The sequence below is a fragment of the Epinephelus moara genome, chromosome 2 (assembly GCF_006386435.1).
Source record: "Epinephelus moara isolate mb chromosome 2, YSFRI_EMoa_1.0, whole genome shotgun sequence".
Classification (NCBI taxonomy): Eukaryota; Metazoa; Chordata; class Actinopteri; order Perciformes; family Serranidae; genus Epinephelus; species Epinephelus moara.
Genome location: NC_065507.1, coordinates 7,603,308 through 7,625,056, shown reverse-complemented (window position 1 = coordinate 7,625,056; position 21,749 = coordinate 7,603,308). Strand labels below are relative to the sequence as shown.

The window sequence follows — 21,749 nt, the reverse complement described above, 5'->3', positions numbered from 1 at the left end:
TCATTTTAAAGTTTTCCGACACACCTTAAAATCACGAAGGCCTCAAAACCCCTGTGAAGTTTGGCGACCCCTTAGTTGGGATTGGGACCACCAGGTAGGTAAAGATGATGATTTAAGATAATAGGTTATGGTAAAGGAACCTAAAGGTAATAATGTGCTGTCAAGTCAGTGTATTTTCACAGTCTGGGAGGGTTTGTTTATGACATGTGAACATGTCCAGGCTTGTTGCATTTCCTCCGAACCTCAAAATATTCAGTGCTTGCTTAATGATGTCAGAATATAAAAAAATCCTCTAGCTGCTCTTTGTTTGTCGAGTTTTTGGTATAAAATTTGCAATCTTGGGGTTGTTTTTACCACTGCAGTGGAATCTAGTTCTCTCTAGTTCGGGCATGTTTCATTTTTTTGTCATGCAGTTTTAATTTCTGAACCACTTTCCGTGTAAACTCTGAGTCCAAAGTTCTTTCTCAATGCCAGCGCCACCAAAACAAACATATACGGTCTTTAAATACTCTATCAAAACCATCACCTTATTGTAAATTTCCTCTTAACTGGAAATACAACAGGAGTATTTATATTGAAATATCAGAGTAGGAAGAATAAAAGACACAGGAGTGTGTGTAACATCCATTTATTACCACCTTATATGACAAATCTGGAAATTACAAACATTGTTTAATTGAAACATTATCCTCAACATTTCAAAAAAAAAAGAAAAAGAAAATCAAATTGAGCAAAAAAATAAAAATTAAGTTAAAAGGGTGACAAGTCAACCTGAGAAACGGTATACAGACGATCAACTGATCCGGAGGAAAAAAAATAGAAGCAAAGGGGGGACGTATACAGAAAACATGACCAGTATTATCTGTCATGTAACACTGATTACAATACAATTTTCACATTTTAATCAGTTATTTTGTTTTAAAAAAAAATAATTTTCACACTTTGAGAGCTTTTGGTTTTGGAGAACGTTACAAACCTAAAGGAACCTTTGTTATAAAAAGGTCCTGAATTTAAAAAAAATGAGCCACTGCTACAAAAGTATCTCTGACACCGTACTTGAGCTCTCAAGCTTTGGCTTTAAATAATTCAGTGAAACCAATTTGAACACCACAAAAACAGGTGAGGTTAAACTCTTCTGTCAGTTAGGAAAAGAGTGTCTACAAGAGGATCAAACTTTGGTGCCAAAACGAGTCAGTAGCTTCACATTTCAGTAGAAAAAATTCTGTTCAATTCTGTTTTTTTTTTTTTTTTGTTCTCTGCAAGTGTTTTAATCTGATTTAGCCCCCCCATCTCTACGTCATCCACAAATAGTTTGAAGTGAAAAACAAAAATCCTGTGCGTGAGACTCATTTGGAAGGAAAAAATAAACTTAACATGTTGAATGACAGCGATGATCATTATGGTAATCATAAATCAACTTCTTCAAAGATGCTGATGGATTGTATACAATATGCTGTGGCGATCAGAGCCAACACTCATGCAGACACATACAGGGACAGAAAATCCAGCCTCGGCCTTCATGAGGAGAGACCGACATTGTCGTCTCTGCGCATTTCTGAGTGAGGCGGGCGGAGGATAGAGAGCAGGGGGAGAGGACCGGGTAAGTTCTTCTAGCACCCTGCTGCAGAAAAGAGACAAGAGTCCCCCAGCAGACACATACCCATCCTCTCCTCCTGTCTGTCCCTCCCAAATTTGCATTGTTCTACTCCACGATTTTTTTCTTACTCTACCCACAAACCATCCTCTCCTCCTCAGAGGCCGATTAGAAACAGTGCAAACTAGGAGACGTGTGCTTGAGGAGATCTCATCACCAAAGAGTCGGTACATGCACAAAAAGAGAGTACCCTAGAAGTCTGCTGCCGAGAGCACTAAGAAAAACACGACTATACACTTTATCCATAATGTAATCAGTTTTCCTCTACACACTACTAACACGGGGAGGGAAAGGGGGAGGGAGCAGGTGAGGGGGAGAGGGACGGAGAGACAGACTGGTGAAGGAAGGGCAGGAAGAGGTAAAAAGGAGAAAGACCAAGAGGAGGCGTTTAAGCGCGTTCCCCACGGATACGACGTGCCAGCTGGATGTCTTTGGGCATGATGGTGACACGCTTGGCGTGGATGGCGCACAGGTTGGTGTCCTCAAACAGACCCACCAGGTAGGCCTCGCTGGCCTCCTGCAGAAAGGGAAAACAGGAAGTGCAAAAGTTGTCAGTAGAGTTAAATGTCGATTAACTGATATATCACTTTGGTAATTTATTATGGCCAGTTGTCATTAGCTTAAACACTTATTTAGTAATAAAAATTGTCAATAATTTAAGTGTAATGAAAATAATAGTAAAAGCTGCCATCAGTCCCTGCATCTACAGACTTTTATGGATTCAGTGTGTGTAGATGTATTTAACTTAACTGTACATGAATATGATATTGTAAAGTGTACACTTGGGATTCAAAAATTAAGAATCATTAGCCATCTTTCAGTGCATAGAATGGATTTGTTTGTGAAAACAGACCTGCAGAGCTCCGATGGCTGCACTCTGGAAACGCAGATCAGTCTTGAAGTCCTGGGCAATTTCTCTCACCAGGCGCTGGAAGGGCAGCTTGCGGATCAGCAGCTCAGTGGACTTCTGGTAACGGCGGATCTCACGCAGAGCCACAGTACCAGGCCTTTACGGTACATAAACAGTACATACGGTTTGAGAATTTGTTGTACTCCTTTGTTATTTGTTAACTTTTAATGTCTTTTTCTCCTATTATTTTGTCTCCATAATTAAAAGACATTATTTAGGATTTCTGTCTGGCCTAAAACAAATTGAAAACACATTTCTGGGAGCAGTTTTTGCTAATCTCACCTGTAACGATGGGGCTTCTTGACACCACCAGTGGAAGGGGCGCTCTTACGAGCAGCCTTTGTGGCCAGCTGTTTACGTGGGGCTTTGCCTCCAGTGGACTTACGGGCAGTCTGCTTGGTACGGGCCATGGCTCCTTGAGATCACCTGAAGAAGATGGGGAAGAAGGAAAATAACTTAGAGGCTTTGGCTTAATATAACATGCTTCATGGTCAAGAGTTCTCCTTTTAAATATTTTTTCTGATTTCCTGTACATTATTTACCTCGTTAGTCAGAAAGAAATGCAAACATGGTGACAGATATAAAGTAAAATATTGTGTTTATCACTGTATTTTGTTGGTTTGATACTCCTACAGTTTATGTGCTACCACTGCTGTGAAAGACACTTCCCATATAGTAACTGTCAGTCCTCTCAAATGCGCATAAAAAAACATAAATATTATATAATAATACCGGAGCATGCAAGTCGAATTAAGTTAACTTTTTGGTAAGTAAACATACAAGACAATCTGTGTCACAATCTGCCCGACAAGCATCAATCAAACATGAACGACGACACTATTGGCTGGTAGACCAATACGTATCTGAAAATAAAACGTCTGAGCCAATCAGCATGCAGCGTCTTCAAAGTGGGCGGGCTCTACAACTGCCTTCCACTGTTGCTAGGCCCGCCCACCCCGCTCTGATGATGGCGGCGGTTTGATGCGCAAACGGGATAAAGACCCAGGGCAGAAGAGCAAAGGAGTAGCACCAAAACAACTTCAATTTTTCAAATAACCGCTGTTCCAGCTTATCGGGAAATGTGAGAACAACATAGGAGACATTTCAAGGAACTCATAAAGAGGCGAAGGAGAGCTGTACGGTCCCTAACAGCTGCGTAGGACCGAGCTGAACCGGCGCATAATTTGAAACAGAATTTCCCCTCATCTCAACGGCTGCAGAAAAGACTGCATTTCACCGTCGCTTCGACAGCCGTGTTTGTTATTTTCCCACACGACGAAATTAGAGCTTTTTCGCTGTTAAATGCGCCCAGAAATGGAAAAAAATACAACTTAAAAAATCCAAAGTTCATTCACAGCCACTTTGACACATTTCGAGAGGCTTACCGGCGGAAAAAGTGAGTAGAAGTCGTGAGAAATGTTTCGCTTGTCTCTATTTTCTTCTTCGTATCCACAATGGGAAGCAGCGTCCAGCGGGAAAATGGCCGCCGCGTCAATCATCTGTCCCACAATGCAACAGTGTTTATAGCATTTCTCCGGTTACTTTTATCAGTTTGACACATAAGTTCAGGTTACCGGTCAGCGCGAGGTGATTAGTTTGACTGCGTTTGTTAATATTTATCGATCAAGTCGGTGCTCGTACTGTTACCAGTAAAACTGAAATGTGTTTTTGGTGCGCTCATACTCCGTCTTTATTTTACTTTCAGTATGACTGTGACCAAACCAAACCGAAAGTTTGACATGTAAACATAATTTAAATACTTTTTAGTGATTTTGGTTGGAAAGTGCCTCAATGTATAACAATTATGCAACAACCATTAAAAGCCTGTTTACAAGTGGATCTTTGTTGTTTTTGTTTTTAAAAGAAATAAACACGGAAGTGATGCATTTTCAGAGCTGATATACTGGTGACCTACATCTGTCTAAAATATGTTTTACTTATTATTTGACTGGTCATAATAGCTCTTTTTTATTCACTGTCATCTAAAAACAGAGTTAAAGAGATATATTTCAAACAGACTGATATTTAGTGTAATCTGAAGCACTGTAGCCTTATGGATATGATACTTGCCAACAAGACATTAAATTAAATTATATAAATAAATAAAATCTCCCTTATACAATTTAATGTATGAATTATGTTTTGTTTAATGTTATTTTGTACTGTTATATTTGAAATATTATCAATAAAATAGGTATCCTCATAAGCCATTTTTGGCTTCTAACCTCTCCTGCATAATTTTTCAACTTTGAATTTCTTTTTCCTGTATTTTCTATGCATGTATGTGCAACTAAATTAAACTTTAAGCATTATGTCAGAAAGCATTGGTCCCTCCAAATTATATATTTCTAACAAAATTTTTAGAGATTTGTTTTAAAATAATGCACAGTTTCTTCCCTTCTTATATAACAGTGTCAAGATTTACTGAGTGGCATGAAAAAATGTACATTTTGCAATAATGAACCTGAAATGTTATCACCGTTGTTTTGTAGTTGTTCACTGTCTATTCAATTTTGGACAGATTTGGAATGTGTGATTTAAGGAATGCTGGTCACTTGGTGAAAATCAATCTTAAAAGTGTTTGTTTATTTTAAAATCAGTGTTAATTCATTGAATTTTATGATAAACCACATGATCCTGCAAGGTAAGTTGCATATACACAACATTCAACTTGCCAAATCATCCCCATATTTACAAGATTTTTTATTTTTTGCCTGATACTGTCTCTGGAACATGTGAATAATTTATCAATTATTTCCTTACCATTCAATGTAAGTCTGTCACTTGTCTTTCTGTCCATATGTGACTTCTACAGTGTCTTACTCTGTTCTATTTACCTTGTCTCAATAACGTTGGAAAAATCCTGTACATGTGTCTTGTGGATTTTTAAATACAGAAGTGAAACGTTGTTTTGGATATAATTTACAATAAAAATAGTTTAAGTGAAAGTATGCAGGTGATTTTTTTTAAGTAGGCCACTCATTTGACCTCGGCTGCATTTATTCTTGGGACAATGTGCAAGAATATAATGTACTAAATGTGTGCAAAGGAATGTAAATTAGGGCTGCCTTGTTTTTGATTGATCTCCAAAACTTGTGAAAAATGGCCATCACAATTTCCTTGTGTCGGATGTGGCTTCAAATTTCTTGATTTGTACGCACAACGGCCCAAATTTCAAAGTAATTCAGATGATGAACACAACAGAGAAATAAAATAAAACACCCTCATCATTAATAATGTGGGATAAGTTTTTTTTCCCACATTTGCTTGAAAATGAGTGGATTATCAAAGTAGTTGCAGATTAATTTTCTGTCAGTCAACTAATCATTTACACTTAAACGTGAACATTATTTGAATATAGATATTCACTCATACAGTTCATTTAACCACAAGAATCTTTATTATGTTTGTATGTGAATTCCAGAGTACAAATATTTTGCTTTTTAAAAATGAAAACATAAATCAAAAACACAGTAGAAAAAAAAAGGTTATCATATCAACCTGAGAGAGGAACAAAAAGTCAAAACATTACCTGGACATAATAACGTGGCTGAAAATCAAAATATGATCACCATAGGTCTGCTACATATATGCCGCTTGTGTTCTGCTAAAAATGCAGTGTCATCATAGCACAATGACGTTTCTAATTGACGACCAGAATCAAACTTTTGTATTTTGATACATTAAACACTAACAGTAGAAATACACCATTATTGTAAAAAAAAAATAAAATTCACTATTACAACAAATCCCTATTAAAAAAAAAAAAAATCAGAAGACCTAATATATCAACGTGTATGTCTGCCTGAAGATGAAAATGTCTTAACCTTAATGCTATTTCCTATTCTCATTTCACAAACTATTCTTGGCTTGCAAAAACACCTTATGCATGGAGACAACAAGCATTCCTGTGAGCTAGCTAGTTAGAAGTGTCATTGTGATTCAAAGTTTCAAACATACATGAAGACATCTCTAAGGAAACTGCTACTAGTAGCACCAAAGAAGACATGATCAAACATTTTACGGTTATCACAATCATATGATATATATATAGGACCTCAAACCAAACTACTAACTAAGTATAGAGGAAGGAAAGGGCTGGAAAGAGTGGTGACGGGACAAGAGGACAGCATATAACAAATCAGAAAACATTTTAAGCACGCTCCCCACGGATACGACGTGCCAGCTGGATGTCTTTGGGCATGATGGTGACACGCTTGGCGTGGATGGCGCACAGGTTGGTGTCCTCAAACAGACCCACCAGGTAGGCCTCGCTGGCCTCCTGCAGAGGGCAGAGACAGAACAGTGATTTTTAGTGGGAATGAAGGAACATGGTTTACGTTTAACCCTTTGAAACCTGGAGCAATATCACTTTTCTTGTGCTGCTCTCTTTTTGCAAATATTTAAACTTTGGTTAAAATTGGTGCGATATCTTTCCTAAGGAGAAAGGAGCAAGGAGAAAAGGAAACAAGGAACTTGATGAGAAATGTTCCAAAAATTCAAAAAAATATAGATTCAGAAAAATCATTAAAAAAAAAAAAAAATAGGGGAAAAAAAGAGCTAGGGAAAATTGTATTTATGTTTAATATTCTTATATTCTAAAACCATGTAACATAGTTGTTTTTCTGTTTTCATAATTGTTTTTTAAACAAATTTTTACTTTTTTTATTCACTTATTATTATTATTTTTTTTTTTACAAATTTTCTTGTTTTTTCATTTTTTTTAATATTAATTTCTTGCAAATTTCTTGGGTTATTTCTTCCTTTGTTGCTCATTTCTATTTTTTTTTTTACTAATTATTTTCTTATTTCTTTTTACTACTTTCTTGTTTTTTATTGTTCTTTTTTTTTTTTTTTTTTAACTTATTTCTTGCATTTGGGGGGTCATTTCTTCTTAAGCTGCTCATTGCCTCATTCCCATGTTTTTAAAAGAAATCAAGCCAATGTGCTCAGGTTTCTGGGGGTTAATCATGTTCTTAACAGTGGGAGCTACTGACCTGCAGAGCACCGATGGCTGCACTCTGGAAACGCAGATCGGTCTTGAAGTCCTGGGCGATTTCTCTCACCAGGCGCTGGAAGGGCAGCTTGCGGATCAGCAGCTCAGTGGACTTCTGGTAACGACGGATCTCACGCAGAGCCACAGTACCAGGCCTGGAGAGGAGAGGAAAAAATTAACATACAAAATTTGAGGTGGGAGGTGTGTTTTTGCACAAAGATAACCTTCTTACATCCTTTCGCAGAACTCTTAGTCTTGTGGACTATTCTTATCTTTACCTTGCAACTGTGTATGCTGCTGATAAGGCAATGGAATTTTTGAATTTGGGTCTATTCTACACGTAGCAGTCTGACAGGATATCATATCAGCTCCACTCAGAGATATTTTTTAATGTTCTTCATGTAAAGTCAAAATGCACATAGCACACTGTGTTTTGTGACACATTTGGATAACTGTATTAATAAAAGAACTTAAATATAAAGAGCCTCTTGAGGGCTAGAGGAAAACTACTTATTCATCTGAAAGTCAGCTGAGTTTTAGTTAACTGTATTCACATATGCACATTTCGCAAAATTAACTGCTAAATATCTACACTTGATGTGTGCAATAATTTGCCACTCAGCCTATCTAATTATTACTTTATCTTGCTTTTATTTTTCACTGCTTATAATCAATCACTCGGGTGTAATATCAGTATTGTTAAACTGACCAATATTCATACTTCCATTAGTCAATAATGTTAAATCAGCCATTCAGTCTGTCTCTTTATTATATTTTTCTGCTTTTTGATGCTTCCTTATTGTATTGCTGTGTTTTTATACTGTTTGCTTATTATACTGCTTGTGTTGTACAGTTTACTTATTTTACGCTCTCATATGTTACTTTATATTTTATTTTTTTATACTGATTACTATTTGCACTATCCCTTTGCTGCTGCAATGTTGTAAATTTCCCCGCTGGGGTCGAATAAAGGATTATCTTATCTTCTTTTAAAACTGTGGTGTCCCTTACATTGTGTTTTTCCAACATACCAGAAGAATGATGGGAGCTCTCACCTGTAACCAACTATGAACTATACAAAGCAAAACATCTGCAGTTGGTTTAGAGAGAGTTTACAATCTAGGGTTCGAGAATTTGTTGTACTTTCATGTTTTTTTCTCCATATCATTTTGTCCCCATAATTTAAAGACATTATTTAGGATTTCTGTCTGGCCTAACACAGAGTGAAGACACTTTTCCAGGCTGATCTCACCTGTAACGATGGGGCTTCTTGACACCACCAGTGGAAGGGGCGCTCTTGCGAGCAGCCTTTGTGGCCAGCTGTTTACGTGGGGCTTTGCCTCCAGTGGACTTACGGGCAGTCTGCTTGGTACGGGCCATGGCTACTAAAGGTCACCTGAGGGGACAAGACAAAGTTTGCTTTAGTAAAATTACTTAAAATGCATTTTTAAGCACGTTAGACTAAATATCTTAAGGGTACAGGATGTGGAAGATAAAAATTGAATCTTACAATTTTTTTTTTTTTCCGAATTTAAAACGTCACATCAGCATTTAAAAACTCTGCTCTTCAATAAGAGGGTGTTTCAAAAATAATCAGAATCAGGGGCCTCTTTTTTCAGATTATATCGAAGGCAGCTTATGTAATGACTGTGATAAAAAGGACAGCAAAGGCATCCAATCATAGCAGAGCTCTTTATGATGTCAACCAATCACCGTCTTTAAACGAGCCTGTAAGGTGGGATGTTGTGATCATCTCCACCAATCACAGCCCGATTATAGCCCGACGAACCCCGCCCCTTGCGCATTGAACGTGGGTTCGCTCGTTTCTTCGTCAGGTGCTCCCCGGCTGCGCACGAGCCTTGATTTTTTATTCAGAATGAGCTATTTTGAAGGAAATGCAGTCGGCCCCTCCCGCGCCGGCTGCCCCGTCTCCGCAAACGAGCACACCTAAAGATGATGGCTGGCTGCTGGCTAGAAGAATGTAAACGGGAAGGAAAAATCGTTGTAGCAAACGAAGAGGGTGATGATAAAAACGACGGAAGAATATAAAAACCACGGCGTGAAAGTGGAATATAGTTTTTGGGGACGACACTAGACATGTCAGCGGATCAACTGATGAACAATATTTTGTCAGATGACCCCTCACTTTAGGCGCATTTCCGAGTCAAATTTGACCAGATCACAAGTGCTTTTTAGGTCCCCGACTCCCCCGAGCAGGCAGATAATAGCTCGACTGCTCTGCGTTTTCTTTTTCACCAAAAATAAACGAAAAAACACGACCATCCGTGAACTAACATGACATTATATGATAGATTGGAGTTTTAATAAAATGATGATACTCACCTTTGAAAAGTTAGTGAAAGATTGCAGCTCGAAAATGGGAACGTATTCTTGAGTGTCTAAAGCGTTGTTCTCGCTATAAAATGAAGGGAGGAAAAAAAAGGAAAAAGAACATAGGAAAGCAACAGGAGACACGTTTCCCATGATGCATCTGGGACAAACATATTACATACATGCTGCAACATGATAAACAATTGCACAACCACAATCAGGTGCAATGTCGAGCAACAAGTTTTTGTAAATACTAATTATTGACAGTTTTAATAGTTTAGATTAATAGTTTTTTATTAAATGTGTTTTACCTGGTCAGAAAAAGGCAGCTAAAGCACTACTGATATTCGTGAGAGAATTTAAACTGAGTGACATTCAAATATTCTGACTTTTAACACTATATTCAGTTCTAACTTTATTTTTTATGTAATTTATATAAAAAATATAATTTAAAACCACCATAGCACTCTTCATTTATCGGAGTATCACGCAAAACATGTTAATAAATTCACTCTGTGTATTTATTATTACAAATAATTAACAGAGCTTTATGAAATATACAGTAAAATAAAAAAAATAAACAAGTTTAAACTTTTATTAACATCAAGCCAGATATTATAGTATTTACACTATCAGTCCTGCGGGTGGCGCTGCAGCGTCCCGTCAGTCCTCCACCACAAAAGAAGAAGAAGCGTGTTTCCACAGTGATCCAACATGGCGGCGGCCAGGAGGTTGAAACGCGTGGTGGCTTCACAGCCAGGTTTTCTTAATTTAAAGTCCTCTTCAGACGGTGCGGGTTTGGGCAGCAGTCGGAGAAAACGTGTGAACAAGAATAAGAAAAAGAACTGGAACAAATTCAGCGACATTAACGATGTAGACGAGTTTTTAGAAGACGTCAGACACCAGGAGAGGACCACAGGGTGAGTTTAGTTAGCCGTTTGTGGAGAAGAAGAACAGTGTGACATCGGTAATTTACGTTAAAATAAAACTCTAAATACGTCCATAAGTAAGTTACCTCTCGTACAGGACATTTTGTGGATGTTTTCCGGTTTTTGGCCCCTTGTTTGTCGTCGTCTCTCCAACATACGGGCATTCCTGTCGATGATATTTAAAAGGCTGCCTACATCTTTAACATTTAGATTAGTCAGACCTGTTGAATGGCATCTTGTTATTTTAAAAATATCTCTACCTCATTAACTGTCACAAATTGAGGTGTCTCTATAAAATAAGTCTAGTAGTAAACTACTGCTAAAGCTGCCAATGCACGTTTTGTTTATCAGGCCTGTGGAGATTCACATTGATTTTCCAACACATTTTAATTATAAAGGAATTTAAACATCTGCATATTTGTTCCCAAATATGGGGATTTGCAACGTATCTGTCTTTTAGACCTTTGTAAATCGTTGTTGACCCATGTTTGTGGCTGAAAAATGACTCTTTGATATCTTTTATAATAGATAAAACATGAGAAAGTGTCCTTTTGGGTGCCCTTACAATGGACAAAATGTTATGCAGTGTTATAGACAGCGACCAGCCAAAACATTAAAACAACTGGGGTGCCCAGAACCTCAGTGGGTACAGCGGTCACCCTAGACACAGAGGCAATGGACCCTGCGGAAAACCTGTTTTTAACTGAGTTAGGCTAGTTTTAACTGTAACACACTATGTTACTTTTAATTCCTTTCCTGTATAAATAAAATGAAAATGAATTATGTCCTTGCTGCAGCGGCCGAGGATTTGAATCCAGCCCACAGCCCTCTGCTGCATGTCATCCCCCCTCTCTCTCTCTCTCTCTCTCTCTCTCTCTCTCTCTCTCTCTCTCTCTCTCTCTCTCTGTCTCTCGCTCCCCCTTTCACGCTTAAAATCTTAAAAAAAAAAAAAAAAACAGCTGACAAATGGGGTAAGATACTGATCATCTTGTGACAATGCCCTGACATCCATGCGGCTGCCACTTGATGCACTCCACTCATCTAAACACTGTTGCAGACAAATACACCCCGTTCAATGGGAACAGCACTCAACAGCAGCAGTGGCCCCACAGCAGGAAAGTACACAATACCACACCGCATGAGCTGCTGAGGATTGGCTTGTGGAAGGTGACAAAGTGCTCAAGGGAGTGACCTGTCCTCAAAATTGCCCAGATGCCAATCTGATCGAGCATCTGTGGGACGTTCCTTTATCCCAGAGGTACCCCTGAACCATGGTGGGGCATTGTTGGATTGCGCTTGGCTCTGACCACTGGGGCATCAGCGGCAGATCTCATGAGTCCTGTGGGTTGCGAGGTGGTGTACCAGCACCTCTCATGGATGCGTGATTAGATTGGGATCGGGGGAATTTTAAGGACAAGTCAACATCTTTAGTTCATGTCATGTTCCTCGGTCCTGAGCAGTTTTTGTGGTGTGGCACATTGTCCTGCCGAGACGGCCATTGCCATGAGGGGGAGTGCTTGGTCTGTACTAGTGTTTGGGTGAGTGGAGCATGTCAGGTGGCACCCACATAAATGCTAAGACCCGAGGATTCCAGCAGAACATTGCTTTGTAACTGGATGATCAGTGTTATTTATCTGTCAGCGGTTTTCGTGTTGTGGCTGATCGGTGTAGGCTGCCCTTCATGCCAAAAACAACTTGTGTGTGCTGGTGCTCAAACACATGCAGCAAGTGCCCTTTGTATTTGTTTATTTTGCCCAGTCTGAATCCATCCACCACTTTCTGATGCCAATTTTCTTTTTTCCCATCTCTGTTTGTCTGACATTTCATTCAATAAATGGTGAACCATTTCCTTGGAGGAAATGGCTCAACAGATTATTTGATGATGAAAATAAATGTTAGTTGTCAGTGGGTCTTTGGAAAAAACTGTGTCTTCAATTGTAAATCAAAATGTGACTTTGTGTTTCAGAGGTCTGCTGTCTGAGAAGTCAGATGACAGTTTGTTCTTTTTGGATGTTGGACAACCAAAGAAACCTGAACCGAAGGGTAAATATGCAATTTCACAACTAGATAGGAATTTCCTTGGGCCTACAGTTGGGTCATGGTTTTCCCAGAGCACCTGACTTGTGTATGTAAATGTGTTCATGATCCTGAATTAAATCTATATTTCTCTGTGAAGTAGAGGAACCTGTCGAGGGGAAGAAGAGGAAAGGGAAAGCGTCACGTCCTCTGAGGATAGACCTGATCCTGCAGCATGACTCCCTCGTTCCACCAGCAAAAGAGTCAGTATCCATCACTTTGTACTTTGATAAAACCTTTCAAGTGCTTTTTTTAGGTTTAGATTCAGTTCTTAGGAAGGCTGCAGCATGTGTAAATCAGGCAGCTCAGCAGTTCTGTATGTGAGAACAGTGGTATTGTGTAAATAATGTAACTTAATCTACGTTGGACAAGCTGAATTAAACAGCTGGTTCTAAAATTTGTGGTCTTGTTTGATAACACAATTTATAGTGCAGACCGTCAATGTGACACCTTTATCTGTTAAAGCAGATGATTTTAAAACACATGTATTTAAATATTAGCCTTGCATGTAATTACTTAAATGTTTGAGGACTGTGTGTGTCCCGTGATGATCTCATCCTTGCGCTCCCAGTATTTCCTTCATGGGAATGTGAAGACATCAGACAGGAGCTCAGGAAACTGTTGTGTGAACAGTATCCTGGGATCTGAGGATATGCAAACACACATCATGAAGTGTCAAATCAAACAGGCCTAAATATTTTCAACTGCATCATGTCTCATGTTACCTGTTATCTTTACCTCCAACCAATCATCTTTACCTCCAACCAATCATCTCTCTGCCTTCCCCCCCAGTGTGCTGGCCTACCAGCAACCTAATGCCAAGAAACTTCGTCGCATTGCCCAGAAGGCCGAGCAGCTGGCAGCCAAAGGCGTGGTGCCACGGAGGCAGAAACAGCTGCTCAACAGACGGCCGGTCAACAGGACGGCCAAGAAGGCCGTGACAGAGGCCAACAACAACCCAGACAGAGAATACTACGACATATGGGGGCAAGAGTGTGAGTACTCTTTGTGTGTGTATGGCGTGTGTGTGTGTCCAGTGATGATCTCATCCTTGCGCTCCCAGTATTTCCTTCACGGGAATGTGAAGACCTACATGGAGCTCAGGTGACTGTTGTGTGAACAGTCACCTGGGATCTGAGGATACACATGTAAAAGTAGAGTTTATGGAATAGGAATATTAGTAATGAATAGATTTTTAATCATTCACAAGAACTGTATAAATAACATTAACCTAAAACGTGCAATGTTGTGTGCATCTCTTGAACAGTATGTTCACAGACAGATGTGGACGCTGTGAAAATGGATGCAAACTTAATGATTTCTTAAGCTAAACTAAGCCTCTTGTCGCTGCCAGCTGATGGTGATCAGGGGAATTGAAGGGGGAAACCACTAGGCTTTTATTTTACTGTCTGAACTGGTAAATGCTGGCCTATTTGGAGTGTTTATTGCAATACATGGGGCCTGATGTACCCTCGTGAAATGTTTATTTAGGTTACCTTAACTAAATGAAGAAGTTGAAGGAGGAGATGTGTTACTGTAATCTGTCGCCATCTTTGTTTTTAAAAAGCTCAGTCTTTCTGATGGCCGCACAACCCATTTAAAAATGTGTACTCCTGCACTTGTGTTTGCTGTCAAATCCTCATGAACACACATAAATGCTTATATTTGAAACTACTTTTTCTTTTTAATGCAGCCAAAGAAACAGCCGACCCCTGGTACCTTCAGCAGACGCGCAAAAAGCTCGTCAAGGTGAGAACAAGTGTTTGTTTTTGTGAGAGATTTAAGTGATGGGTTAAAAACTCTTCCACAGTTAGATTATATCTAATGAGCTGTTGTCAGGGGACTCATGTGTGAAGGTTTGAGTCTGACCAATGTGGCTGCATCTCTGTTTTGTCAGCGTCCAGAGAAGTTGAATGAGAAGCCGTCTGTGCTTCCCGCTGTGGAGGTGATCGCTCCTGGAGGATCCTACAACCCAGACTTCTTCTCCCACCAGGTGAGGAACAACTCTGCAGCCTACTGACTCACTAATGGCTGCAAATGTTCTACCTTTTTTTGTTTGTTTTTTTTAACATATTTTTACATATGTCGTAATGTTTTGTTGAATTTATCCAGTACAAAGGCAGTTCATTTGTGCAGATATCTGTTCTGATAAAAAGTTAAAATCAAAATTTCCATCAGAATATGTTGTTCAAGGTTACTCTTGTTGTAATGTCCTGCCCTGACTGACCATTAATCTCTCTGTCTCTCTCTCTCAACACAGGCCTTGCTGCAGGAGGCTCATGAGGTGGAAGTCAAGAAACACAAAGAGGAGGAAAAGATCGAGAGACAGCTGGCTGTCAACAAAGAACACATAGCAACAGAGGTGCACACGATTATTCCTGCTCATCCATCATCTTCTGTTTATTCTTAATGTTGTGAAAGTTAAGGTGTTTTATTTTGTCTAACCTGTGTTTGTGTTCTGCAGGAGACAATCTTCAACGAGCAGGTTGAAGGCTTGGTGGAAGAAGAGAATGAAGAAGAAGAAGCAGCAGCTGCTCCTAATGAGGAAGAGGAGGGTGTGGCAGTGGGAGCCATCTCACTGGCAGAGAAGAAGACTGAGAGACAGAGGAAGAAAGAGAAGGCGGAAAAAATTAAGGTACATGCCAGAGTATGGATACCCAACCCGAGCCCGAGTTGTTGGAAAGAAATTACTATTTTTTTTTAAAAAGAAATCTATGAATCATTTCAAGGTTTTTAATGTTTTTTATGCAAGAATAGCCCAACATCTACTGGTTTTAGCTTCTCAGAGGCAAGATTTTTTTTCCAGACGGATACCTAAACTACTTAACCATTCAAAAACAATGTTGCAGCTTCTTAAAGAGTCAATTGTAACGACTTCTGTCAAGCACTGTCAAAAAGTTACCGTATTGTCGTTGCTCCACTCACCGTCTGACAGTCCACCTTAATGTTTCTCTTCCTCTTTCCATCCCAGGAGCAACAGCGACAGGCGTACAGACAGCAGACTGACCGGCGGCAGCAGCTCTTCCAGCTGCGCTCCATAAAGTCCTCCATCAAAGAGCAGGAACAGAAAACTAAGGACAGACAGAAGCAGCGCAAGGCCAATCAGGAGGCCCAGAAAGCTCAACCCAGACGCCTCGGCAAACTCAAGTACACACCTTACTCTTTCCTCACACCTGCCTGCGCGTTAGAGAGCTACTCAGTGATCCCACTTTTGTGAAGATGGAAAGGGACAGTTTAACAAAAGGTCAAAATTAATAGGACAGAGGCCGAGATATCAAGACTGCCGTATGTGTGAGGCTCCATAAACACTGGATCCTACATTTCCCATAATGCAACTCATAGTTATTTTGTTGAGACCCTCTCTGACTCCCAAATGCTGCACATCTTTCAAACTGCACAGCCTCAGTTTGTAATGCAGGCTTTCTATTAGAAATTTACTCACAGGTTGAATGTATAGGCTGAGATGTGTAAACCGATATCTATTTTTACATGGACTGTTGCTCTGTCATTAACAGTCACATGGTTTCCTAAACCCCGTAGCTATATCATCAGAAGGTGATGTTTCAGTTAAGTTTAAGCCCAGGTGCAGTGTCCTGTAGGAATCACTAAAGGCCACTAGAGGTCATCGTAGCTGAGGTTTAACTTAGACCTACTTTGGTTTAAGAGAGGAAGGTCAACATAACCTGAGCCAAATAAGACAGCCTTTTTATTCAGCACTATCAACATAAAACAGTTCTGCAAATAGTCTAAATGTATAAAACTGGCTGGACATTGAATTTTGAACAGCATGTGGTAACCGGATCTGAGGGGCCTTGCTTCAGAATAAGGTGTCAGGCAGTCCCCAATTATGACAGAGCCAAACCTTGCAGGGCTTTAAAAGTAACTTCAGGAGACTTAAACTGAACTCTATGGGAAGAGGTGTAATACAGCCAGGGGATGGAGAGATCAGGACAGACACTAGGGCCAGTTAGATAACAAAGTGCAATAATCAAGATTATTTTCCAGGGGTACGTCTCATAATAGTTTGATGTTATGGCAATGGAATTTTAGATTTATATTTAAGTTTAGTATATAAAGTTTTATTTAAAGTTTATAGCTTTTGGTGATTTAGCATTTAGCCTTCATGTGAAAAACAAAATGTAAAATTGAAATTTAAAAGAAAAAAAAAAAAAAATTTAACTGCTGACGGGCCATACAATTACACAGACCAGTCCCAGTTTAGCACACAGTTGTTTTAAATGTTGTAAATTCTAGTTCAGTTGGACTCGTTCTAGCCTGCAGCTAAATTAGGTAGGTTTTTGTTGCCTTTTAGTTTGCTCTCCAGTGCCATTAAAACAACACAAATTATATTTCAGGACTTCCACAGATCATTAGAAAGTCCTAAAAGGCACTGAATATATTGATCTAAAATAATGCTTTAATTTGTATTAAAATGTCTCCAATCAATCCTTCAAAAGTCTTAAACATAAGACATGGGAAGTAGGGTTTGTGACATTGCACTGTAAAATTTCAAAATAATTTGCAACATCTATTTTTAAAAAATAATGTCCAGGGTGCCTGTTGCATTAACGCACACAGATCAGGGTAGTAGAACCAAACACCTGTGACAGAACAGTGACCCCTACAGGACAAATTAGCATCCCACATATACATTTTACACTGGAATGCAGATTCAACGAAAACTGGCTATTTTACCAAGATTTCTCATGGCTGAAACCAGCACAAGGCAATGCAGAAGAGGCTTAGTGTACTTTGTGCAAAACATTTTTCAAACCCACTAACAAATGCCGGGTATTTTTGAGTTCTGTTCTGCCCTTGCCTCCACCACGCATCTGCCATTTTTCATGTTGTTTTTTTTGCTTCAGTTTTGGTTATTGTAAAATTGGTCCCAAATTTTATTCTAAGTGGTATTTGAAATCTTGAATCGAACTTGCCTTAGTGGCCGTACACATGCCGCATCTTAAACCGCCTATAAAACACAAGGTCAGGTGCTTGATCCTACTGTTGTGTCTTTTCTGTGCCAGCTTTCAAGAGCACGGTGGCAGGTTGTGCCTGAGGTTGCCAAGCAACCTTAAGATGCACCGTATTGTAGCCTACTTACCTGAAATCCAGAGTGCAGGGCTGATCTTCTCCCAGGTGCTGTGTGTGTGTGTGTGTTCATCACAGACTGATATTTACGGATGAAGGGAAAGATGTCTGTCGGCTGTGATTGGTCCTCATCTCATTACATGCGATGCGTTCTGCTGCGTTCCAAAAGTTAAACTCAGTTTATCTCAGGGCGCAGTCATCACACCCTGAAAAATAGGAGCTCAGGAACCCATGGGTGCCGCTGGCATTTGAGCGTGCCTGCTGCGTGTCTGCATTCAAAACAATAGATTTGAGAGTGCAAAAAACACAAGATGTGTATGGCCCCTTAAACTGTAGGAACCCTGTATTTTCTGGTACTATTTTATGCATTATGTGGCTGGATCTGTTTGTTTATTCTGGGAACAGCTGTAAGATTTTTGGTCCTTATTTGCAGGTTCCAGCCTCAGGACATGGAGGTTCAGTTGAGTGACGAGCTGGCCGGCTCCCTGCGACAGCTCAAGGTACTTTACTAGTTTTTACAATGTTTGCTAACTCATCCACTGTGACCTTTGCCAGGGAGGACACAAAGTCTTATCTGTAATGAGTTTTGGTTCATTTAGTTGGTGTATTATCTTCAGCACTCTGTATTGTCTTATTCTAAGCTTTATCCTATTCTCTAATACTGCCACGACCCACTTTTCCCTACGGAGATTGTTACAGTTTCAAATGATCTAATTGCCAGTGGAAAATTCTCTCATATCTGCTGCCATTATGTCTGTGAATAATACTTAAATCAGCCTTTATGGTGTGAATCGGGTTTTATAATTTGGGTGGGAATTGCGCATTGAGTCAAAGCAGAGTGACATTTGTCTCACATGGATTTGTCTGGGCTTGTCTCTCCCTCCTCTCGCCTCCTGTAATGCCTTGACTCTGCAGCCAGAGGGCAGCATCCTCAAGGACCGCTTCAAGAGTCTGCAGAAGAGGAACCTGATTGAACCAAGAGAAAGAGCCAAGTAAGGACCTCTGCTCTGCCTTTGCTCTTACGTAACATCTCCTCAAAGGCTCACAGTGATATACGCATTCATAAGGTGTGTATTGATTTTTAAAATGTGCGTTCCCACTCTCTCACCCTTCTCTTAGGTTCAAGAGGAAGCACAAGCTGAAGTATGTGGAGAAGAGGGCTTTTAGAGAGATCACTTAGTGCCAGCCCGCAGACCACAGGGACTGAGCACAAGAAGCTGGCAAGCATTTCAAAGCCACAACATAATGGAACTGTGTATATACGCCTTAATGACCGCTGAGGGCCCGTTTGACCCTTTTAGGTGATTTCTAACTGCTAACAATTTAATATGTCACATCAATGATATAAACTGAGCTGAAAAGTGTTGGATGTCAGTGTGGTGCATTTCTCCAGTGTATGTCATGCATGTTTAATATCACTTTTCACACATAGCGTTTCAGTGTGCGTTGTGTAATGTAGCCCCTATCAGGAAAAGGTTGTCTGAGGGTTTATAGTGTGCAGCTGGGTCTGCTGAGGCCAAGTGTCACTGTGTCACTACTCTGCTCATACATGAGACGTTCAGCTTAGGTTAATAACAGGGTCAGACACATGAAATGTTACTATCTACTGCAGGGATATTGGTCAGGCTTTTATCGACTGTCAGTGCGGCTGATATTTCTCAAGATTACTTAATTTTAATCATGGATACTGTGTAATATATCCTATGTTTCTTGGTGTGTCACATAAGGAGGCTGTTTTTCAAGTGATTATAACCATTTCTGTGTACGTGTGTTCGATGTCGTGACAACCAGATTAACATGAAGCAAAAAGCAATGGACAGTGATTAAAAAGTTTAGAGTAGACATAACAGAAATGAAAAAAATGCGTATTTTTATCCCTATAATTAGATAACTCAATTAAGTGGAGTTAATTTGAAGTAGATTAATGACTTTTTTTATCGTAGGTAGAAAAAAAAAACCAGACAGATGGGCTTGAGGAAGTTGGCATGTGATAATTGATTCCATCCCGCTGGCTTTAAAACCATAATTGCCTTCAGTGTCCTGCTGGTGTGAACACACACACACACATACACACACACACACTCCCATGGTGCCTGGAGCTACGCCAAAGCTTATCCGATAATCAGCGTGAAAATGTAATCTTTTACCTTCAGAATCTGCAGGAGCCCCCACCCATCCTCCCACCCACCTAGCCACCTCAATCAGTTGATCTCCCTCCTCCCCTCGTCACAAGACAAAGTGTGCAGTGAACCCTGGAGCACCTCCCATTTCAGCGGCTTATCAATGTTTTAATGCCAACTACCCGCTGATGAATTAACCTGCAGCCTCATAAAACCAGTTTGTCCCTAAGGAACCTCATTCATTACTTTCCTACTTAAAGGATTTAGTGCAGAATATACATGACGGTGAGGCTATCATCAGCCCTTTACAACAGCCACCACACTATTTTATAGTAAATGAAGTAATAATGAGACACTATTCGTATTATTGATTCAAACTCACTGGAAGTCCAGTAATGTACCCTTGGATAAAATATGTATTTTTGTAAATTTGTAACCACCAATACCAGCTCACTTTTATGGATGTCCGTTTTCAATTTCCTTATCTCTGCACAATCCCTGCAGGCCCCGGACGTCAGATTGATGTCAGAGAGATGTTAGACTCCTGCGTCAGACAGATGTTACATTTTGATTGGAATGAAAATCATGTAAATGTCTCATGACGTTAGAATTTCAGGTTGTGTGGACGTTGTAATGTTTTGCAGACATTGGGTATCATTCATGAAACGTGAGCAGAATGAATTTGTGTGTAAACTGTTGGCAGAAGGAAATGTTCGTAGTTACTAACAAAATCTACACCTGCTTCTGGCTGCTCGTAGTGTCTGTGTAAATAAGACATTGCACATATGTCATTGCCCTCTTTACGCACTGCAGCCCCAAACTGCATGTCATTTTGTTTAATTATCAGAGAATATCAACACCTGTCATCAGCACTTACATCAGTTGACGTTGTCCTGACACTGAATTTTGGTCACCTGACCTTGCAATCTAAATTTAACCAAATATCAACATGTTGGCAAGCTGGGATGGGCCTTATACAAAAAGAAATAACCACAAAATCTTCATTATGTGGCAAGCAACTGCAATTCTATGTGATACCATGATAAAATGTGTTAAAGTGTTCATATTTGTGCTTTGTGACAGGATAAAGCCACAGCTGTGCCAGCAGATCAGAGGCTTTACTCGCTAACGTTGGCATGATAGCATGCTCACAGTAACAAAGCAAACACTGATGTTTAATAAGTACAATATTCACCATCTTAGTTTAGCTTGTTGCATACTAACGTGTTGATAAAAGGAGAAAAAGGACTGACTAAGGCTCATGGAAATATTGTTAGCGTTCAGATATTTGATCCTAAACCAAAGCATTGGGACAAATATAAATGATGACAACAAATGAAAAGTCAGGGGATCACGAAAACCAGTAGGGTCCATCCTCTGGATCCTGACGCTAAGTCTGTGCAAGATTTAATGACAGTCCAATCAATAGTTGAGATATTTTCAGTCTGGCCTAAATCCGTCAGCTGAACATTTAGTAATAATTATAATAATAATTCAGAAATGATATATTTTGAGGGTTCTCAAGAAGAACAGAAATTGACTTTATATCGTTCAAGGATATCAGGAGGTTAGAGAAATATGTTAGTGTCTTCTGTATGCTCATGCCAGACGGAGGCAGACTGCACCCAGCCCCCCCCCCCCCCCT

At 39.7% G+C, this 21,749-nt stretch overlaps 3 protein-coding genes across 5 annotated transcripts; 1 reads left to right on the top strand and 2 right to left on the bottom strand.

Annotated features, from left to right (window-relative positions):
* Positions 1 to 612: 612 nt before the first annotated feature.
* On the bottom strand, positions 613 to 4,101 carry LOC126405533 (histone H3.3A). Its single transcript, XM_050069301.1, has 4 exons — positions 3,950 to 4,101; positions 2,847 to 2,990; positions 2,508 to 2,661; positions 613 to 2,171 (listed from the first exon to the last, which is right to left on the bottom strand). The coding sequence occupies exons 2-4, from the start codon at positions 2,972 to 2,974 to the stop codon at positions 2,043 to 2,045; spliced, it is 411 nt and encodes a 136-aa protein (XP_049925258.1). The 5' UTR covers positions 2,975 to 2,990; positions 3,950 to 4,101; the 3' UTR covers positions 613 to 2,042.
* Positions 4,102 to 5,945: 1,844 nt separating this feature from the next.
* Positions 5,946 to 10,059, bottom strand: LOC126405542 (histone H3.3A). Of its 2 annotated transcripts, none has more exons than XM_050069312.1 (4): positions 9,904 to 10,059; positions 8,813 to 8,956; positions 7,562 to 7,715; positions 5,946 to 6,846 (listed from the first exon to the last, which is right to left on the bottom strand). In XM_050069312.1, the coding sequence occupies exons 2-4, from the start codon at positions 8,938 to 8,940 to the stop codon at positions 6,718 to 6,720; spliced, it is 411 nt and encodes a 136-aa protein (XP_049925269.1). In that variant the 5' UTR covers positions 8,941 to 8,956; positions 9,904 to 10,059; the 3' UTR covers positions 5,946 to 6,717. The 2 variants fall into 2 exon arrangements, with proteins under 2 accessions (XP_049925269.1, XP_049925277.1); XM_050069320.1 differs by lacking the exon at positions 9,904 to 10,059 and adding an exon at positions 9,071 to 9,185.
* A 509-nt stretch (positions 10,060 to 10,568) lies between these two features.
* nop53 (NOP53 ribosome biogenesis factor) lies at positions 10,569 to 19,348 on the top strand. Of its 2 annotated transcripts, none has more exons than XM_050069223.1 (12): positions 10,569 to 10,811; positions 12,787 to 12,863; positions 13,000 to 13,099; positions 13,689 to 13,891; positions 14,590 to 14,645; positions 14,794 to 14,889; positions 15,157 to 15,258; positions 15,361 to 15,531; positions 15,868 to 16,043; positions 18,418 to 18,484; positions 18,900 to 18,976; positions 19,104 to 19,348. In XM_050069223.1, the coding sequence occupies exons 1-12, from the start codon at positions 10,606 to 10,608 to the stop codon at positions 19,162 to 19,164; spliced, it is 1,392 nt and encodes a 463-aa protein (XP_049925180.1). In that variant the 5' UTR covers positions 10,569 to 10,605; the 3' UTR covers positions 19,165 to 19,348. The 2 variants fall into 2 exon arrangements, with proteins under 2 accessions (XP_049925180.1, XP_049925171.1); XM_050069214.1 differs by having other exon boundaries at positions 10,570 to 10,811; positions 12,997 to 13,099.
* The last annotated feature ends 2,401 nt before the right edge of the window (positions 19,349 to 21,749 follow it).